At 32.3% G+C, this 22,767-nt stretch overlaps 1 protein-coding gene across 4 annotated transcripts in view; it reads right to left on the reverse strand.

The window, feature by feature from the left end:
• Positions 1-379: 379 nt before the first annotated feature.
• The window catches only part of Tmtc2 (Transmembrane O-mannosyltransferase targeting cadherins 2), a 224,812-nt gene continuing 202,424 nt past the window's right edge, over positions 380-22,767 (reverse strand). The window contains exons 8-10 of one of the 4 annotated variants that reach the window (XM_015316942.2): positions 5,542-5,682; positions 3,146-3,230; positions 380-1,062 (exon numbers count right to left, since the gene is read on the reverse strand). In XM_015316942.2, the coding sequence (XP_015172428.1) occupies positions 731-1,062; positions 3,146-3,230; positions 5,542-5,682 (558 nt within the window). In that variant the 3' untranslated portion in view covers positions 380-730. Of the gene's footprint in view, positions 1,063-3,145; positions 3,231-5,541; positions 5,683-22,767 lie in introns of those variants that run through there. The other 3 variants (XM_089178284.1, XM_089178283.1, XM_015316943.2) reach the window with 3 other exon arrangements.

Consider the following 22,767-nt stretch of genomic DNA (forward strand, 5'->3'; position numbering starts at 1 on the left):
TATTAATAAAAGAAAGATTTTATTTTATAAAAGTGTTTAATAAAGGTGAATGTATATTAAATATATTTTGAAAAATTCCTGAATACTGCTTAATTACAAGTCCCTAAATCACGAACGATAATGACACAGTATTTTATATTCTAGCGCATATTCTTAGAAAAAGTCCAACGGATCTGAAAAACCAAATATTCTGTATGATAACATATGAATCATGAAAAGGAAAATCCCTATGTATCGCTGAAGAGTGCATACCTGTGCGTTAATCAGATATAACAGTTCGTATTTCTGTCTTATATTGATCAAATTATATTTTTATTTTTAATTTCATGAACAGGAAAAAGGAATCTTAGGTAGAAATAAAGACGCTAAAAGACCGGTCTTATGTTAGAGAAAAATAATTGAAGCTTTATTCTTTACATACCATAGCAGGCGAGATACAAGTCTCGGTGTCGTGACGACGTCATCGAAGTGGAAGCTAGTTGTTCGTCTTCGTGACGTCGTCGGACACACCGACGGATATACAAACGAATATCGGGGATAGATTTTTGGTAAAGTCGAAGCGTCCACGGGGAATCGACGTTGACGATAAGTGGTGATGGGTTTTGAATAGAGTGGTTCTTTTTTTTATCGTACAACAACAACAACGACATAGCCGAGTTTTATCCTCGTGATGACGACAACAGTGGTCGTCACTTAACCAAAAAATCAGATGGTAATTATTGTTGTTCGGTCACGCCAAAAGAGCCGCCAATTTATGAAGATTCGTTATGGTCGTGGCGTCACCTGGTTGCAACCTCAGTGCTTCTCTATATGCAGCAGCCGCTTGCTTGTATTTTCCGTTTAGGTGAAGGATCGCACCGAGATTCGTGTGGCTTCTTGCCTCGTGCGGCCTCAAATTTGCTGCATGTTTATACCAAGTCTCAGCTTCATCTCGACGATCCGCCTGTCGAAGAGCCGATGCAGCCGCAACTGAGAGCTCATAGTCCGACCTTGAAAGTTCCGCGGCTCTTAACTGCTCCTCTGCAGCCTCTGCTAACCTTCCTTGTGACGTCAGGAATATCCCTAAAGCATATAAGTTATTTTTTTAATAATAATTATACTAAGATCTTATTAGTTCAATATGATATGTGTTTTATAATGATAATCTAATATATTTTTAGTTTACGACAAAATCTTGATATTATTATGAAAAATAATATGAAGTTTGAAGAAGTTAGCCATCTGTTAGATTTAAACTGATAAACATCGATGGTAATAATCCAAAACATAACTTATTCGTAGTCAATCTATTAGAAGTGTTTCTTATTACTTAGTCTCTTACAAGAAGTGTTCTTCACAGTTTCTGGAGTATCTTGTTAAAAAATATTAGAAAAAAATAAACTGAAAGTCGAAGATAGATATAGTTCAAGTATTCTCTATTTTTATCATTTACTATTTAAGCATGATTCAGTTATATTTGTATTACTTTTTGAACACCTCATATGAAGAGATAGAATTTGCATTGATTTTTTCAAACGAATATCTAAAGCTATTTATTTCCGAACAAAGTTTATCACCTAAAAGAGTAACGTGCCACTTGTAAATCAGCGTAGCGAGTATCGTTCATCCCCGCCCAAATAAACTTTTCCATGAATGCACGAGCGATAAGAAAAACAATGGTGCGAACGCGGAACGCGAGCGTCGATAGAGGAAAGCGATGAAAAATAACGACGAGCTTCGGGCATGGCACTTGGGGCTGCGTTTTATTGTTTCGCGTATAGGGAAAACATTTGTTCGAAGGATATACGATGGCACGTATTTTCTTTGAAATTTTCGCGTCGTTATTTTCCATGGTGATATGATGTTAGTTTCTCGCACGTCGTTAAAAAAAAAAAGAAAAAAATTCGAAGTTCTACAAAGACAGAAAAGAAGGAGAAAGAGAGAGAGAGAGAGAGAGAGAAAGAGAGAGAGAGAAAGTAGTATGTAATATTTATGATGTAGAACGTAAAAAAATGTGATATTTATTCGATGAATGATCGAAAAACACGTGAAAGGGGGAAACAAATATTTAACCAGGAATTTTGATATGTGTCGAACTTGAGTTCAATGTCCGATGATATTATATGAGTTTTATTCCCAGGGTTATAGTAAATATATAAGTTAAAAGAGAACAGAGAAAAAGAGTGAGATAGAAACATATAATAATTGTGATATAAAATGTATACAGAAATATGTAATATTGATTCAATAAATTAACGAGAATACGCATGAAAAGAAATACAAATTTAGATAGGAATTTTTATGAATCAAATTTGGATTCATTGTACGATGATATAAGCTTTTCGCACATCGTTATAGCAAAAATCGTATTTATAAAAGGAAAGAGAGAGAGAGAGAAAGAGAGAGAAAGAGAGAGAGAGGGAGAGAGAGAGAGAGAGAAGCATATAATATTTGTAATGTAAACATAGAAATATTATTTATTCTATGAATAAGTGAAAAAACTTGTGAAAAGAAATAAATTTCAATAGTAATTTTTATAGGTAGGTGTCTAGTTAAATTTTCTTTTTTTGATTTGTTATGGTTTTTTTCTTTTTTTTCTCTTTCTCTCTCTCTCTCTCTCTCTCTCTCTCTCGATATGTATCTTCTTTTCATGATTTACCAACTCCTTTCGTAAATATTATGATAGTATTTATAGCAAATCTGTTCCTTTAAGCTTCCTGTAAAATGATTCTACTCGATTCTCGGATATTCACTTTGTTCCGACGTCTTGTCCCTATCGAAGAAATTCTTAACTATCTCTTTGTATGCAATTTTGTAGGATGCTCAAGAATCAATTATTTTGTTGTTACAGTAGATGAGAAATTTTCACTTTAAAAAGGAGGACTTGCAATTTCGAAGAAAAGAGGGAAAAGAGAGAAAGAGAGAGAAAAATACAAAAGAGATGGATCAGTATTGCATTATTCCAATAACGAAGAAGAACCTACATCAACTATATCGTGAATGCCTATTGAAAAAGCAAAATAAAAAAAAAACTAACAAAGAAAAGTTAGACCATGAATTAAGAACATTCTTATTATCGTAAACTGGTTAAAATAACGGATGAAAGGAGCTTCCCATTGATAGATTTAAGGAAGCTTTAATTAGAGCAGTATTCGGTTACACCTACCGTAATGATGGTGTACGCTCGGATCGTCGGGTGCCAACCTACGAGCTCTCAGGAACCATCTCTCGGCTTCCAGGATGCGACTTGACTGTAAAAGAAAGAACGCTTCAGCGCTCGCTGTTCAATCGTCCATTGCGAAAGAAAAAAACATTTGCTCGATTACTTTCTCAACGTCTATTTGATCAAATAAATAAGTTCGAGAAGATAAATTGGGAGTGGAAGAGGAAATTGCTTGCATAAAAAATGAATTTCTTAGTACTGACAATAACATGTTAAATGTAGCAATGTTTATTATATATCTATATGTTTTTTTTTGTTTACGTATTATTACAGTAATTATGACGAAAAAAAACGTATAGATATTGTTAGTAAAGGATTAAAAAAAATTAATTTATCATTTATTTTTGAAATTTGAAAAATTTTTTTCAATATATCCTATATTTGTATATAAAAAGATAATATATCAAAACAAATCATATATTTTTGGCTATTATTATTCATGTTTCAAAATTAAACTTGATGATTTAAGTTAGAATTTTGTAAAATAGGTTCATCATTTGAAATATTTATTATTAACCTTTGCTTACCACACCTGGTCCAAAGGACTCAGACCTTTTTTGCAACTCAATTTTTAGTACTTAAAGCAAATGATAGCCGGTCTACTACACCATTTCCCAAAAGTTGAAGAGTTTAACCACCCTTCAGACCGTTTTGCGTAACGTTAGAGCCCTTAGTATACTTTTGGCAGCTGTTGAAAAAATGGTCTGGGTCCAAAGTACCCGAGTATGGTAAGTACGTTTGAAAATGATTTTTTGGAATGAATTTTTTTTTTATGTATTTTGGCTTTAGATTGAAGAAAAAAGTATATAATATATGTTTATCAACGTTTAATTTTTTTATATCAAATATATAACATTTTAATAACGATAATTTTTTATTGGAGCGACGATATACGATCACGTTATAAGCTATTTTGTTAGAGTATAAACACGTGGCGCTGCTTGCCACAAACATTCTGTCGCTATGTGCAACGATTGTTGTGATATATAATAAAAAAAAATACTATTTTTATACATGTTTCATTCATTTTATATTAATTTCATATAAATGTAATAAAATAATAAGATTTTAGATAAATATAATACTCCAACAGCTGATATAATGGAGTATTTTGAAGAAAACGAGAATTTCATTTTTTCATCTTTTTTTCGGCAATCATTCTTCAAAATAAATATACTTTTTGAAAGATCCACTGAACTACTATTTTTTTTCTTGTACTAGTGCACTAGTAGAAGACTTAGCTAAATCTTTAAGCCTTAGTATTGAGAATTAAAGTAGTTATGAATTTTTTAATAAAAAGAGTCATTTTTCTCAATTTTTCAACTTTGGTAATTTTTTAAACATATTTAAATTTTATTTAAAGCTATAAAACCTATATAGTTTTTTTAAGTAAGTATTAAAGAAGTCTCAAAAAAATGTTGAAGTAAATCTATGCAATAGTTAATTTTTTATAACAATTTTTCTCGCCTGGGTCCAAAGGACCGGGGTTCAGTAAGCGTGTTTCTCCAGGGAGGTGTGGTAAGCAAAGGTTAACAATAAAGAAATATTAAATTGAATTTATACATCTTGAGAAATTAATTTTGTTTACCTGTATTCTTTTTTATTTTTTATTTTAACAAAAAGAAATAAACTTAAAAAGTCGATAGATAATCTCTCTTTCTCTCTGCGTTTTTCCTCGTAAACGAATTGTGCCATAGAAATCACTTTGTCTGGCCGTAGACTTCCTGTTGAGAGAATTGAGGCGAGTGGGTCAACGTTCGTGTGCGAGAGATTCTGTTGGTCAATTGACGCATTCGTCCGGTCGAAATAGCTCTAACTACTTACGTGTCGAGTCCAAGGTTTGTCAAGTGATGTAGGTCGATACGTGATCGGACTAAGGAACATCGACGAGGAAACGCGTGGAGCTTATCAATTTTCTAAAGAAAGATTCTACGATTTTCTATTTCTTTTCAAAACGTATTTTGGCGATGAGCTAACTTTCTTGTTCAATGATTCGTGAAAAATATACAATTATATATATATATATATACAGAGAGAGAGATCGGTCGACATTGTATGCGTTTTGTAACTCGACATTTAAAGGCTTTCGAACGAAACTATCGACACAGAACGTATATTTTAGAAAATCGTTTTAAACTTTACAGAATGGACATTTAGTTTATTTTATTTTCTTTTTTCTCTTATTCTTCTCCCACTTTTCTTTTTCTCTTTTTTCGGAATAGCTAGCTACTAAGTTGAAAGTTCAACGGATGACGTGAGTCAGATCGTAATCCGACTTGGAAACTCAACTTGTGGCAATCCGACAAGGTGGAAACGATTTAAAACTAGTAACGACTTACGTTTCGAGCTAGAAGTTTCCCGTAAGTGATGTGGGCCGGCACATGATCAGGCTGGCTGGCCAAACTCGCTTGGAACCACCTCTCGGCCTCGGCATACTGTTGCAGCCTCGACAATGTCTCTCCCAGTAGATTGTAAACGCCCTGCAAACGACAAGTCAATCTTTCTTTACGTCTACCAAATAATTACATTTCAACGACGCTCGAATAGAAGGGCAGAGGTGGTATGGGGTGGTTGTTACCAAATTACAAATATATTTTATAAATAGTGAATAAGTATTTGAAATAGTAAATAGAATTTTTAAAAAGTTCCGAAAACTTTTCTGTCCAATAGTAAAAAATCAATTTTTCAAAAAAGCATCTTTTTCAACTTTATTAAAATTTAATTAATTTCTTTTTAAAAGAAGAAGAAATATAAAAAGATTTCTTTTAAAAATCGAAAGACCACCAAGAGTAGTTTTTAAAGTTCACATTGTGAGCAGTTAACTTATGAACTAATATTTTAATGCGTGTGATAAATCCACAGAGAAAAAGGTAATTGATCTGAAAAGGTTAGCAAGAGAGAGGGAGAAAGAGAGAGAGAGAGAGAGAAAGAGAAAAAGAGAGAGAGAGAGGAGAAAAAGAGAGAAAAAGAGAGGGAGAAGTCGGTAGAAATCGGGTTAAGAAGTTTTCTGATTTTCAGGGCCGACGGCTGCCGCTAATGGCCAACGAAACTCAAGGATCCAGCTTTCACGTACACGAAGAGATCGAAAGGAGTTTTCGTAAGTAGAGTACGGGGTAGCGTTACGGAGAACTAACACTGAAACTACCTTTGTTATTGGACCGAAAGAGAACACAAAAAGGGAGACCGGTAGAACGCGTATCTTGGCGTCTTGAACTTGTAGGCTAAAACTTTTATGATTTTGTTCACGCTGAACGTGTTAGAAAAAAAGAAGAAAATAAGAAGGAGGAAGAAATAAAAGAGAAAAAATAATAGAAGAAGAGAGGCGTGTGGGCGAACATTCGCTAACATAGAAGACAAATGGCAAGTCAAAGAAAAAAAAGGATGAAACGAGAAAGATCGATTATCGAACTCGTTCTTGTCCAACTCAATTGTTCTATGATTCGATGGTCTTTTCTCTCTCTCTCTCTTTTTCTCTCTCTCTCACACGCGCGGGTTCTTTCTATTTTTCCCTTTCTCCGTTTCGCCTCGACTAATTATGTAGGTTAACGTGGGAATCATCTGTGTCGATCACACGTAAGTAATGAAGAGCGTATCATAATAAGTTCGATCAATTTTTGTTTATTTACGTAAAAAAAATTTCTAATTATCTATCTATTTTCTCTCTCTATTCCGCTCTTTGTTTACGCAATAATTCAATATTTTTAAAACAATTGAATTTACATTCCTTATGTTGTGATAGATATGTCCAATTACTTTTGATTTATTTTAGGGAAGATTAAAACAAAATAAAAACTTTTGACTGATAATATTAATGAAAGGTATTTTTATAGAACAAAGTGAGAAATAAAGAAAGGGGAGAGAGAGAGAGAGAGAGAGAGAGGAAAATTAAGCAAAATAACAATTTTTTATTTTATTTTAATTTTTTGAAAATTACAGGATATATTTTTGAAGGATGAGATAAAAGAAAAGAATTAGTGGAAAAAGTGTATTTCAGACAATTCATGTTACTAAATTTGAGTAAGTCAGAGAGAAAAGAAATGTAGAGAGGAAAAGAAGAAGAGTAATCGTACGCATTGTTCTTGATGATTATTCACTTGGACTAGTTTTTGAATATGTTACTCACGGTCGCGTTTAGGCTTACAAGTCATTAGAATGTAGAAGTGCACCGTCATTATCGCTTTCTCAATCGATATCTAGTTGTCACTATCATTTTGCGTCTCATGCCATTTGTCCTGTCTCATTTAGTTGAAAATGTTCTATCTTTTTTTTTTATTTCGTCAAAGATTGCTGCATCGAAGGAACGTGTTACCGCCAATATCCGACATTACTTTATCTTTATCCTCTCTCTCTTTCTCTCTTTTTCTTTTTCAGCGTTAAATCTGTGAATAAGATCCAGAAGGAATCTTTTTGAAAGATTAAACTTTTTTGCTTTTTTTGTCATATTTAGTTCAAATTTCAAAGAAAAAAAGAGATCAAATATTCTTATGAATATTCATATTCGTCGATAATGCAAGCTCCGATTTAATTTGTTGATCAAAAGTAAACTTCTGAAAGTTTTAATTTACTCCGTTGGGAAGAATAGAAGTAGTAGATAGATAATATGGCAGATAAATATTCATTTTCTATTGATTTTTCATATTATTCGCTATTTCACGAAAGAGAGTCATGATTTTGTTATTTCCTTTTTTTCTCTTTCTCACCTTTTTCTTTATCTCAATCATCGTCGTCATCTTATTGTTAGCTATCATTATATTACCATTAGTGCGTACAACGAAAATAACAAAACGACAAGACGATAAACCGATGAGGAGTTGATTTTGCTGATGGTTCCTATTCGATCATATTCATAATTCAAAGAAAAAAAAATCGAATTTACCTGCCGTCATTTCCGTTTCTCGGGGGCTTCATTATTTCCCTAGTGTTGGTATTTTTTGCTTGACCGTGCGTATATTTGTGTGTAACGATGGATAAAAGCGGTTACATCATATATCACGTGTCTGACACGCAGTTAATTATGCTAATGGTTTACCATCGATCGCAGCTTACCTATTGTACTCTGTATAGTGCGAGTGAAGCAGCAAAAGATAGATAGATAGAAAGAGAAAGAGAGCAAGAGAGAAAGAGAGAAGATAATGTATGTACGTACCTGCGCATGTGCATATATGACCAGCCATTTGAAAAATTTTCTGATACGTTTTGTGAGCATATCACGCTATCTCTCTTTCTCTTTCTCTCTCTCTTTTTTCCTGTCTATTTATCTACCTATTGTTATATTTTTATTTCTTGCTTTCACATTGTGTATTAAATACACGACATAGAGAACATGTTCAGAATGTTACTTTTGCTTTTAAATCTCCTCTCGAGGTTGTCGTTAGAATCGATTCCTATATTGTTCGTATTGTTTATTAGAAACTTTTTTCAAGCTATTCCTCTCGTCGTCATTGTTTTCGTCATCATCGTCGTATGTTGCATCCGATAATCATCGATAACGACGACGAGAATACCGAAGTGCTCCAGGGAAGAAAGCTCATCTTGTTTTCCTTTTTTCTTTGTATTTTTTTTCTATCTTGATTATAGTCGTGGAAAATAATTATAACGGTTCTCGTATCGACATCTTTTGAAGGAACAATATTGTGTACGTATTGCATCCTCTTTATTGTTGTACTTTTATATAAATATTATAATCAACGTATAATAATTAAAAAGCAACGTATTTCGTGTAATAAAAATATATCATTCTAAGATATCTTACATATATATAATTGTCTCTCAACTTGTTTAATTTTTATATAGTTCATTTTAACCGTAAAAAAACTCTGTTTAATTATTGTATAAGCTCATTTATGTTATTCTCTATTGACTATATTAATGACTTAGGCATTATTGTTTCTGCTGATCTTTTTTTTAAATCTTATTTTAATAATATTGTTTCCCTCAACATTAACTCATTGGAACTTATCTACAGAATCTCTATGAATTTTAAGAACACCGATACTTTAAAAATCCTCTATTATTAATTGGTTCAACTAATACTTGAATATAGTAGTATAATCTCTGGTCTTTTTATATTAAATCACACATTTATGACATTGAAAAAGTTTTACACAAATTTCTAAGACCCACAGCTGCACATAATAACTAGCCTATGTCATTCACTTGTCATGATTAGGATGATATTTTTAAGTATGTGAATATGTTCTTTTTTTATTACTATGTTCTGTTTTGCTTACCTTTATTTTTAATTTGAGAAAGCAAAAAAATGAAAAAATAAGAAACGTATAAACTTACTCTAGTATCCCTTATAAAAAAATACATAGTCACACGCACACGAGTGTTTCGTGACATCGTTTCACGACGATCGATGAAAGGCGTGGACGATAAAGCATGCGACAGAACGAGAATCGATCAGAATAAACGAAAAACGAGGATAACGTTTACCAAGTGTTCAGGTCTATGTGTTTTTCGCATTATCGGTTCGTTTCATTTTATGATTTTATATATATATATATATATATAATATCGTTAAAGTGTATAATTCAATGAATTCATGATAACCCTAGGTATTGCACGAAATAACTAGGCATTCTTATGATAAATATATAAAAAGAATTTTATTATTTACTTAAATTATTAATTTTAGGATATAATGTCTATATATAAATTCACAAGAGTCGAGTGGTTAAAATATGAGATTGAAATTTGATCCGTTTATAAAGTCTGCTTTTCTTCCTACAACAATGCCCGTAGTTATCTATTGTTATCTCTTCCTCTCCCTTGAAACCAATGTTTTGTTAGTCGTGCTATTATATTGGATCTAATCTACAGATCAAATTTCAATTTCATACCTAAAACTACTGACCTCTTGTAAATTCGTATATTACTTGGTTAACACTAAACTTACTATGCGCAGTCAAATGACCGCGTACTGTAATTTGTAAAGATGTGGTAATTTATAAAAATATGGTAATTTGTAACAACCTTTTTAATTGTAAAAAATTCGATAAAAACGCATACCATGTACATTATTCATTTCGAAGTAAAAAAAGGTATATTATTCACTATCCAATTGGATAAAACCTTTTTTTATATGAAAATAAATTCTTTTTTTAAAACGGTCACTTGACCGTTTACGGTAGAAATAGGTTTACATGATGTGTCGGTAGGTTCAGTGTTAAAGTATGTAATTCTGCTTTCCTTCATCCTAAGTAGAGCTATTTCATGGTTTAGCTGACTATTTCATGAATTAACGGATTTCACGTTTTGACGATAACATATTTGATATATAAGATAAAAAGGACATCACCGGGTTCATTAGTAAATGTAAACACGCGATAATCTCTCTTTCTCTTTTTTTTCTTGGTTGCTTTGTAAAAATATATTTTATATTTGAAAAATGAACAACGATAACGCGAAATGTCGGTCCCTTTGTAATAATACTTGCCAACAAAAAAATGTGAATAACGTAAAAAAATGAAAGATACATACATATAAATGATGAGATTTAAACAAAAAAAGAACAAAAAGTACGTTATATCGTTTTCCGCTATTCTCGGCGATATTAACAATCGCGAATTAGCGACGGAGGACTTTTCAGTGTAATTACGAACGCCACCGACTAAACGAATGAATCAACGAACATATAATTAGCTCATCTTCTCGTGGGAGTTATCAACGGCAACGACAACGGCAACGACAACGACAACGACGACAACGACAACGACAACGAGACATGAAAGCCGGGCTAGCAACTACGACTGCTCGATCGTTCGTTACTCACGTGTCATTAGTCGTATTAACTCGCGAACGTTCCAACGTTATGAATTTCGCGCAGAGCAAGACGACGGGTTCGCACTAATTTGGTAATAACAGATAATTAATGCACATTCTCACACACCAATCATTTTACATCGTCGTTTATTTTCCTATATATTTACTGTAAATTTACCACATATTTGTTATATAGTTCATGGATTTTCAATCGTTATTATTTATATGTATTTAACATTATATCTATACCGTATGAATTTCAATATTTTATTGAAAAGAATATTTCTACTATGGAAGATTAATCTTTTAAAGAAAAATTATCAATAGTTTTTAAGTAAATAATAAAAAAAAAAAAATGATGAAAGTAAAAGATATAAAACTATTATGTAAAAAAGTCAAAAAAATGTATATTTTAGTTAATAATTAATGAGATTTTGATGGATATTATTATAACACAAGAATTATGCATTATCAATAATATAATATGAAGCGTAGATTCATGTATACAAACATACATACATATATACATATATATATGTATATATATCGCACATACTATTATTTAACGTGTTCATTCGTACGAAAAGTACGAGTTAGCTGCTCTCGTAAATATGTATCTTCGTACAAGGATGTAGGATAAACAATTAGAGCGACGAAATGGGGAGCGTTGTAATTAGACGGCTGGTTGGTACGCTCGAAAGCGACCGCAAAGACGCGTTTGATGTATGTACATGCGAACAGCTAAGAATGGCATAATTCGTGACATCAAGGGACAATTAGTTTCTTGATTCAATGTATTAAAAATAATGATGATTATTTGTATATTTGTTTAGAAAGTATTATTATTAGCCCCCTTTATCTTTATATTTATATTATCTTATTTTCTTAATAATTATTATATGTAATAATAATAATAATAATAATAATAATAATAATAATAATAAATATTGTTCGTACAAACTATTACATATCTACCTATATATTAATAAAAAGTAACTATTCCATGTGAGATGATAGATAAAATAATATTTTTTTAAATGGTACGCACACATACTACCCACACAAGAGACTCGATCAAACGTACGCAGACGAATGTGCATGAGCATGACTGCGATAGGCAAGGAGACTAATCGCTGAGAATAATCCGATTAACGCGGGACCCTGCGTTTTGCGTATTCACTTAAGCACAGTTAACGTGGAAAGGGTCAACCACCATGACGATATAACAGATATATTCATCTTTGATTCTTGGCCCTTCAACCCATTTCATAAGCTACTTTATGCGTTACTAGAATTTAACTATATAAATAACTATATAAATACTATATAAAAACTATATAAATTTTGTCATTCTTTTTGATTAATACACGTGGAAAGATCTTTCCTTTGTTATATTATTTTTGATATTCAATTTCATTTTTAACTGAACAAAAATATAAAACAATAATTTTATTATCAAATCGTGAAACGAAACCAGACATTTAACTATAAATTGTAAACGATTTTATTCGATTGTTTTTGGTTCGTGTGTGATAGATTTAACAGACAAAAAAAATTGATTACTTTGTATTCACTTTCATGTGCTACGTGTATATATACATTTATGTGAATGATAGCCCAAACACTAATTTTTAACTTTTTATTTTATATTTTTAGTACTTTGTCGACGTATTCAAACATTCCAATATTTGATGCAAAAAAAAACCTTTTTTTTTTAACAAAATCGGAATAAAAGTTTTAAAATGTTATGAAAGAGATGGTTTATCGTAAGCTTTTACTTTTTACTTCGAAATCTCTGCTCTTCGGGGATTAACGGATGAGTGATAAACAAATTACAAAAAAGAATTAAAGTTCTTCCATATAAATAATTTAGTTTACTTTACGATACGATTTTATGAAAGTTTCTCATCAATCGAGTCGCTCAAATGACAAAAGAAATACATCGCGTCGTTTAAGCACGTGCGAATAATTAATTGTAAATTAATTTAATTTCGTTTCGTATCGATCGTACCAACGGCGTCAATTAATCAACACGATCAACGTATCGGTTTTAATTAATCATGCACGGTTCGACGTGAATCAATTTTTCGTTCGTTCCCTCGATTCAAATTTGTTGTCTCCAATTTTGTTTTCGAGAATTGAATTCAATGGTAAAAAACATCAAACACGAATATACCAATAAAAAAGGAATATTTTTTGAACATATCGAAGGAACTTTTGATCTATTTTCAAAGTTTTAATTCAAGAAATTCGTCTTCACCACAATCATTGGGTTAAAGAAATTTAGTAGTGAGAGGGAGAAAGAGAGAAAGAGAAAGAAAGAGATAGAGAGAAATGGACGATGGGAATGCGGTCCGGTTAATTGCGCAATTATTATACATGGAAAACGGTCTCACAGGAAGTCACGCTGATTCAGAACGTAATACTAGTTCCTGGTCTTCGGTACGACACTTTCCGGTAAGTGAATCGTTCCTCTCGCAGAACTTTGCGTCTGTCAGGAAGCTCCGCCTTCCTTCGACTTGGAGGGCAAACAATTAATGTCGCAAATCGAGCAAGGAAATTACACGGTTAATTGTTTTCGAAGGACGTACAAAGTAAGATAGAGAGAGAGAAAGAGAAAGAGATAGCCGTAAGGAAGTTTAAGTGAATCCTAAGTGTATGTGGGAGAGAGAGAGAGAGAGAGAGAGAGAGAGAGAGAGAGAGAGAGAGAGAGAATGCTAAAGATAAAGAGATATAAAGAGAAAGATAGATAAAGAAGGACAGAGGGATAGAATGAGATGATGGTAATTTTGTTTAACACTAGCATTAAAGCGTTTTGCAGTATAATACGCACCTGCTAGTCGAATCGTCTTTTAGCGATTTCAATCGATGAACAGATAATTTCGTCCCTGATTCGAATTAAATTCGTCTATACCAGATAGGAAAAGATTATTCGTTGAATCTTTCGATGCTCTACTACTTTTAAACGACGATCATTAGACTGCCTTCTCTTCTTTCACTTCGACGCGTACTAAAATTGAACCTTTTCCCATCCAAAGAATCGTAGAAAGAAATTCTTTTCTTAAGAATTTTCTTGCTTTTTATCTTTCTCTTATTTCCCATCGTCTCAATACTTAAATCGGGAGAATATTCTTGTGAAAAAAAAAAATGAAAAATATACGGAACGAAGACATTTAAAACTGAATTCTAAGCTTTTTGTGTTCTTTGTGAATGGATATAAAAAGAAAAAACAATTATTGTAATAAATATGTTTTCTATCCCAATGCTTCTAACTCTTCGTATATTTTTATGTAATTAAATCAAAAAATAAATGTATAATGAACGAAAAAAATATAAATATTCGATATGTCTAATTTAAAGGAATTACATCGATTCCTCATTAATTTTTCATCGATAAGAAATTTAATTTTGTTTAAAAACGAAATTACTAATATCATATTTAAATCTTTACAAATTTGAGTCAGATTAAACGTAGGAAGTTTTGAAAAGGTTATAATTATAGATAAAATAAGTAGAAACACAGAGAGAGGAGATAATTTGGAACGTTTCATGGAAATGAACTTGCTATTCGTCGTAAGATAGAAAAGGACGCGGCGTCGTCCCAGGTAGAATTAGGGAAATCATGCATTCTGCTTAGATCTCCTCTAATTTAGTAATAAATGCACGTTGTCTCTGAGAGACACCTTCCAGAATACGAATCGGTTCTCGCGGATAGCCCCGAGTGGCGTCGGAGAGTTTGTGATGTGAGAGTTCAGGTAGGGGAAGAGTATAGTAGGGAGAGGGAAGATTCGAGCGAAGCCAGTGGCAACCCTTCGAGTAGAACAATCAAGCGACTGATTACGCTCGTGAGGCTAGTGGATTAATCGCTGAGTATAATCCGATAGACGCCGCGAGGCTCCCTTCGTGCTTTGATTCTAGATGTGAGTGTCCGTCCGTTCATGTTGCATCAGGACCAACGATGGGACACAAATAAGGCATATCAAATCAAACGGAAGAGCTTCTTACCCACTCGATTTCCCTACTATTAAAACGAAGCTCATATTATGCGTGAACGGAAAACTTGTCAAATATTAATTATACTTTAGAAGTTTGTTTTATTATTAAATAAAAATCACATCAAATAAATATAATAAAGAATTAGGGTATTCCAACAATCGTTTTACCTAACTCAACATTCTCTCAATACCCTATATAAAATCTACTATAAATAGAGTTCAATTACATAAAAGAATAATAAGGTATACAGTAAATATACAAAATAAATGAGCAATTATACGTATAGTTCAAAAGAGTATAAATTAAATTTTGTGTTTTAAAAGTGCACATGTAATAATAAGTATTTCTTACAATTTTCAATATCACAACAAATGTATAATTTTATTTCAAATAAAAGATATAATATAAAAAATTTGTAAATATAATGAATAATATGATTTTCGGTAATTATTTTTCACACATATATGATGTATATTATTAGTATTATCATTAAAGTATCTTATAAAAATGAATGAACATTTTAATTATAATTAAGAAAATAAATGAATTTTATGTAGGCGTGTAAAATTCTTACTATTCTTACTTTTTTTTCATACAGAAAGAGATGAACTTCTTTACCCATAGGTAGAGTAGTAGTAGCTCATAATATAGATAAATCGACTTCGGTCGTGCCTTAGAAATCGTGTTAAAAGTTTACTTTATCAATAATAGCTTGCTGACGCGGCGAAAGTGAAAAATGTTGTCTCGATAAATCATCTGAGATTGGCAGAGCATAAGTATGTTTTGGTCTTGCCTTCTAAGAGACTATCTTTTTCTCTTAGGTAATTTGCGTTATTCGATAATGATGGATATCGGATTATATTTTTCATCTTTTCTTGTCTTATGAAAATATTCTCGTAGAAAGAAAGATAGATAGATAAATAGATAGAAAGAGAAATGGATAAAATAAAAGAGAAGGAAAGAAAGGGAGAGAGAGAGAGTGTGTGTCTGTGCGTATGTATGTGAGCATATACATAGAGGACAATTGATATAAGTTTGATCAGTAAAGATCATTGATCTAGTTTCGTTCAAATTGAAACTTATCTTTCTTTGTGTCTCTTGTTTTATTTTTACATTTAACATCATCGTTATATTTCAACAATTTTACGACTTCCTTAAACACGTTCGATTCGAAGAAAAATGTATCGACTTACTGGACATGATAAGACCTATTTCATATCTAGCGTCTTTTATCCATTTGATGTCAAAAGACTCGCGCCAAAAACTTCCTTCCGTTACGATCGGTTATCAACGATGAACCATAATATATATCTTTCTCTTTATAACTTTATATCCTCTTTATTTCGATATTGACTATTTGTGCTACGACGCAAATCTTGGATCTTATTCCCATACTAAACGTTTGATCGATTAACGCTTTCTTGTCTTATCGTTAGTCGAGATTCCAATTTCTTTTACAATTAAAACTTTAAAAAAATTTCATTGACCGTAAAGGAACATGTTTTCGACAACGAATGACAATTTATTATATATTTTTTTCGTCATCGTCTCTTCGTTTGAAAATGTACAAAATAAAATAATTAATTTTGCTCGATGTAGAAACGATTATCGATAATATACGACAAAATTGATCCTATATTTGTATTATAATAAAGATAGAAAATATTTTTTACGTATAAACATGAAAAAAAGAACTTTATTCCTATTGGAAATTCTTTGATAGACCATTGCCTACTTGTTAGCCCATTCGTTTTTTCACTATTTCTTTTATCCAACGAAATGAAACGAATCAATCGAACTCAACGATTATTTCATCGGGGAGCGTGGAAAATCCTTTGCACGTAGAAGGATTTGTCCGTATTGAAAGGATTATGCGACACGTTCTCCAATTCGAGCCTTACTCGATACCATCCGGACAAACTACCCCTACCCACTCCCCAACACCGCTACTACCCCAATTCCTTTCAGTCGGGACTTCTACGAGGACACGGTATTATTCACGAGTTTCAAACCGGCTTTCCACGAGGCAGTGTGTTTCAGTTGGAATTCTCGTTGTCCTGTTAGAAGAGGAAAGGAGTAAGAGAAAGATAGAGAGAAAGAAGAGAAGGGAGGGAGCGAAGGACCATCTCGATAAAACATCGGAAACTGGCGAAACTCCGGTGTAATCTTGCCGACGATGTTTTACCCCACGGCCTTTGTATGTAACCGAGAGTCGAACTAACTGTGTTTGTACTTTAACATGTGCTTGATTGTGTGTGTGTGTGTGGGGGGATATGGGTATATTCGTATTTTCTAGAGTGCGTGTATGTTTCTGTCTCTCGTAGCTATTGGTCTATTCGTGTAACTCGTTGTTTCTCTGTGTGTGTGTGTGTGTGTGTGTAGTCGTACATGGGATCTCGTAAAGTCCAGAGAGATATCGTGCTGGCGATTAGACCCTCGTTTTGGGAACTAAATTTCTCCTAGATTCGACTAACCTTCTCTTCTATTCTTTGTCTTCTTTATATCTCTATCCTTTGCCTTTGTCTTTCTTACATAAAACTAGTACATAGCTCTTTTCTTTACTATCTTCGTCTTTATCTCTCAATCATTTCGAATTTTTCTGGTCTTCTTTTAGAAGTTGTTTTTTTTGTTAAATCTTTTTTTTCATTTTCTTTTTTCTTGTTTTCCGTTTTTCGTTTAATTGGAAAGTATCTTCAATTATAACTACAATATACAAGAAAGGTCGGTCGATGGTGTATATAAAAACGCTCAGAATTTGAAAAATAAAGTACTAACTCCATTTCGTTTATTTCATTCGAGATTCACGATAAAAAAAAAAGAAAGGAAGAGAATGGAAGAAAAAGAGAGATAGACGATTGTTTATTTTGGATCGTTTTTTTCCGATATTCTTGCCGTCTAATGTCGACCTTATTAAATGGATAAATATTTCAAAAAAAAAAAATGACCCAATCTAGTTTCACGGAGCGCTATTTTTAGTCAAGCTGATAATGAATTTTTGTTGTCATATATAAACAAGCAATTTAGTTCTTTGGGTCATCTTTATGAATACATTGGAAATGAAACTTGAATATCTCAAATAAAAGTAAGATAGAAAAAAGGACGAGATGGAAGAGACGAGGTGTTGTATATTTTGTTGAGATAAAAGAAAAAGAGAAAAAAAAACAAAAAAGATGGTTTAATTCATAGGAACGTTGCTTGGTAACAACAACGTCGTTGTGAAAATTTGCTACTTTCGACTTTTTCTCTCTATCTTTCGTTCTCTATACGTAGTTGTTTTCTTTTTTTTCTACAAAGGTGTATGGTATACGGTAAAATTTAAGAGTGTGAGAAATAGGCGACTAGACTATATGTGAACGAGCGAGTGAGCGAGAGAGAAAGAAAAAAAAGAGAAAAGATGGGATAGGAAGAAGAAAGAAGAGATAAAAGGAGCATAACAGAAAGTGAAAGAGAGAGAAAGAGAGAGATGGATACGAGTAGGACGATACACAATGGACGTTCTTCTGGAAGATTAAAGTGCGCCAGTACCGTGGCGAGCTGTGCCGGGGAATGGCTTGTGTTAAAATTAAAATTGCACACAAAAACGTTGAAAGAGGAGAACGGTAGGAAGAGAAACGAAGAAGAGCGGTGAAGGAGGCGGCGTGGGCGAACGAGGTTTCTAGCTTGTAATTTAAAAGCGTCTCGGTGTATTTCAGCTGGTCCTCGGGAAAGCATTAGCCGAGGCCGAGCGAGGTTACCGCTGTTGAAAAGCATCATGTTTTTTTCCTTACTAGGTCATCTTGAATAATAACTAATTATATATATTCTAATATCATTTAATTTTGATCTATTAATACCATTGGTGTCGATATTGCTTGTAACTTTATTCATTTCTTTAGGTATTTTGAAGAAACTTCAGAAATCATCTTATTTCCTTTTAGAAATAAATTGGTGATAAATATCTTTCAGAAGAAACATTTGATAAATATTCGAACAAGTATTACATTATAAAATTGATCAAAACGTCATACTTGCTAATGGATTTATACTATATCTGTCATAAATTTTCATGGACACAATCGAAGTTCTATTTTGTATCCGGAATAAAGTTTTATTTTGTGATGTTCGAAACAATTGATTAATTTGTTTATTCTTTGACGGTGGATGATAAAAATTTGAACAAAATTTATAAAACATACATGTCAGTGTCAGGTAGAAGTAAAAGCACTTTCATTCGTAACATTTTAACGAGAACGAACGAACCAACGAGCGTTGATTCATGTTTTCGGTAGATATTCGAACGAATGGATTTTCGAAGATGAACGAAAAAGAAACAAGAGGGAAAAAGCATGGGAGATTTTAATCCTGCAAAATCACGAAATCGCGGGTATAGAAAACGAACGCGGTGAATGCGGTGAGATAACGCAAAGCATGGCTACCCGTCGAGTTGAGTACGAGTTGGATTTGACATTCAACAGAATTCGAAGTCCCGTACTGACAGTGGTGCCGCCGGGTGGATCTCAAAAAACCTGTTCACCTACTCGCATTATCCCAGTTAAATTCACCACAAACGTTTAGCTTTTCATTGATGATAACAAGGTTGTCGGGTGATATTTGTGATAAAATTAATATGACAATCGTAATGATGATAAAAAAGTATATAGAATAGAAATATAGATAACATTAAATTTTATTTTTTATGGGGTTTATCGTTTCTAAATATATATATATATATATATATATATATATATATATATATATATATATATATATATATATATATATATAATGGGTTGTGTGTGTGTGTGAGTTTCAAATAAGTTTACCGTTTAAATAGAATTTATTTGATAATTAAAAATAATGTATCTTTATAATTAATTTAATATATTTTGATTGATGAAAAATTTTTCAAAATTGTTCATCCATTGAAGGCTAGTTACAATATATATTGTAGACAATAATACGCATTGCCAAATATTAAATTAAAAGCAATCTATCATAGCGAATATCTTTTATAACATATATCTATATTACCATAAATCTTATTTTGGACATCTGGAATTTGATTTATTCATAACAAGCATAACGGGCATTAAGATAACGCGGACGAACTTATTAGGTGAGGTAACGTATTAAACGAAGCATAAAATATCTCTTTCTCCCTTTTCTACCCTATAACACACGACGAGGGAGAAACGGAAGGACATGACAAGGTCGTGTTGCAAAGCCTCCCGGTAACTTTCCAAGAGAGGGGTGAGAGAAAGAGAGAGAAAGAGAGAGAGAGAGAAAGAGAGAGATATCATCATAAAGGAAAAAGGTAAAAGGAAAAAAGGAACAATTTTGAAGGCTACTCTACGAGCCCTCGACGGAGTTACGACAAAATGGAGGTGCCAGAGGGTAGGGATCATCGCTGCTGCCTCGCTAAAATTGTGAGACGGTCCGACGAAATGTGAATCCGAGTGAATGTCGAGCTAGTATGTGTGTATATGAGTATGTATACGCGTATGTGCGATAGAGAAAGAGAAAGTAAGAGAAAACAAAGATTGGTGCATACACTGGTACAGTGAAGTTAGTATGCTACTATCCCATAGGAACATAGGAAACAAGCATATGCAATAGACGGCCATGCGCATAAATGCATATGTGTATGTGTCTGTATATGTGAAAAGGGAGAGAAAGAAAGAGAAAGAAAGATAAAACGAGGGAATAAACGGAGAAGGAAGGGACCGCAAAATTACCTCTAGCAGCATTGTACGCCGACCGGTGGGCTGCAAGCACCTAATTAGCCACTCAAACACAGCAGTACAAAGGAATGCTGTTATTAAAACGACGTATAAAACGTGGGATCACTTTTCTTATTCGGACAAAAGGAACAGTCAAACTGTTACGCGAAAGAGTCGAGCTTTAATCCGACATGCGTTTTCTTTAGTTCGGAAATCGTTGCGATTATCGTCGAGAAGACATTTTCCAACGATTATTTTTATTTTTTTTATATTTTTTTTTAAACAAAATCATTCAGGATATATCTGTATGTTTCAATTTTTTCGAGAGTATAATTGATAGAATAACTTTTTAATAGTTTGTTATGCATTTTTAAAATATTGATTATTTTATGAATTTAACTTATTAATAAATTTGTTCTATTTACTTATTGTTTTATATATTTATATCAATACGTATAGTAATTTGTACATTAGTAATATAATTAGAATTAATTAATACTAATGAATTGTTATAATAAACTTTTTATTTAAGGGGATATATCTATTTCGCAGGGAAGTGTACACGTTAATGTGTAATAAGGGAAGTGTAAGGAAGATTTTAACTACAAGATGCTTTTGCTATTTCTATCGCGAATATTGATTAAAATATCTTTTGACCGTAATCTGTCAAACTTTTTAAATCACAATCTTGTTTTAATACTGTTTAGATTTTGAAAATAAATGAATGCATGTCCATTAAAGTTCGTTTGCGGTACAAAGTTATCGAGGATGTAATAATAATTCTTCATTCTTTGTTAATCATACGTTTTACGTTGTTTAAAGTAGAATACGAGCAAGATTTAAAATCGATATTATTATTGTAATGCCTTGAAATATTTATTATAAAAGACTTTTTAATTTTGTGTCTATAATATCCAATAAATTTAATGTTTTTAATATTCATATATAACAGTATATTAATATTAATGTTCTTTCTTGTTTGGTTACATTAACGAGAAGTTCACAAATAGTGAAAAATCTTTGTAAACAATTTTTTTAATCCCTCATTGATGAAAATAATAACAACGCTAACAAGGTTATATTCTTTTATCGCATTTTATCTTTTTTAAGTTCTTTAGTTTGAAAATTGCGCAAATGTGTAGAATTCTATCGGTATCTACTTCGATCAAAGTGTTAACCGACTTTAGAGAAGAGTTTCTCATTAATAAATTCTTTCTTTTTTAAGCTTCATCCGTGGGAATATTCATGAGCTTTTCTCGTAATTTTACCTCACTGCTACTTATCCGTAACGATGAAGTTACATGCTATTTTCATCAAAATTAATATCGAATGAAAAAATTAAAGAAGCTACAATTTTTGTTTTATCACTGTCTCTTTTAACAAAAAGAATTTTATATATCGTTGGTAAAGTTAGTTAATTTTATTTATCCGATCAATTATTAAATCGATTAATACCTCTTTTTTTTTAGCAATTTTTCAATGCCACATTGTGTCATTCAATGTATGTTGCACGACTGTTACCTTGATTGGTATTACGTTATTTATTTATTGCTAAAATGCCGTTATAGCAGTGATATCAACTGTTGTTGCGTTTTGGATTGTTGAATGATGCTCAGACGATGCTCCGCTTTATGAGTATATTGCCTGCAGATATGCGGTTTGTTTCTACGATGCTTGCATTTTCTTTCTTGGTACTGGTTCTGCTGCGTCGTCAAAAATTGATGCGATTTCGAATAGTTGGTCTTTGTGTTGTAGAGTGAATTAACTAATGATGATGATCGAATGATAATGATGATGTTACTTCGTGGATTTTTATTAGAAGAAAATGATCGTCTCTCTTCCCTAAATTGACTGCCAGTAGCAGGAAAGTCCACCACATAGTCCGTCAATGCAGAAGGTTAACGTTTTTTAGTGGATGTGTTAATGGAAACTATGTAACGAGAGAAACTTTTATTTGGAATTGCCAGTTTATAACGTTCAGGAATGCGCTGTGATCCTTCCTCTGCATATTTGAGTACAATTCTCACCGTTATAATGATATCGAAAAATATTCTGGTCGATTCATTTCTTACGTTACGTTTTTACGTATCAATGTATGTGTAT

This window comes from Polistes dominula, unplaced genomic scaffold (assembly GCF_049000335.1).
Source record: "Polistes dominula isolate Pdom_NZ unplaced genomic scaffold, Pdom_raw_medaka contig_77, whole genome shotgun sequence".
NCBI lineage: Eukaryota > Metazoa > Arthropoda > Insecta > Hymenoptera > Vespidae > Polistes > Polistes dominula.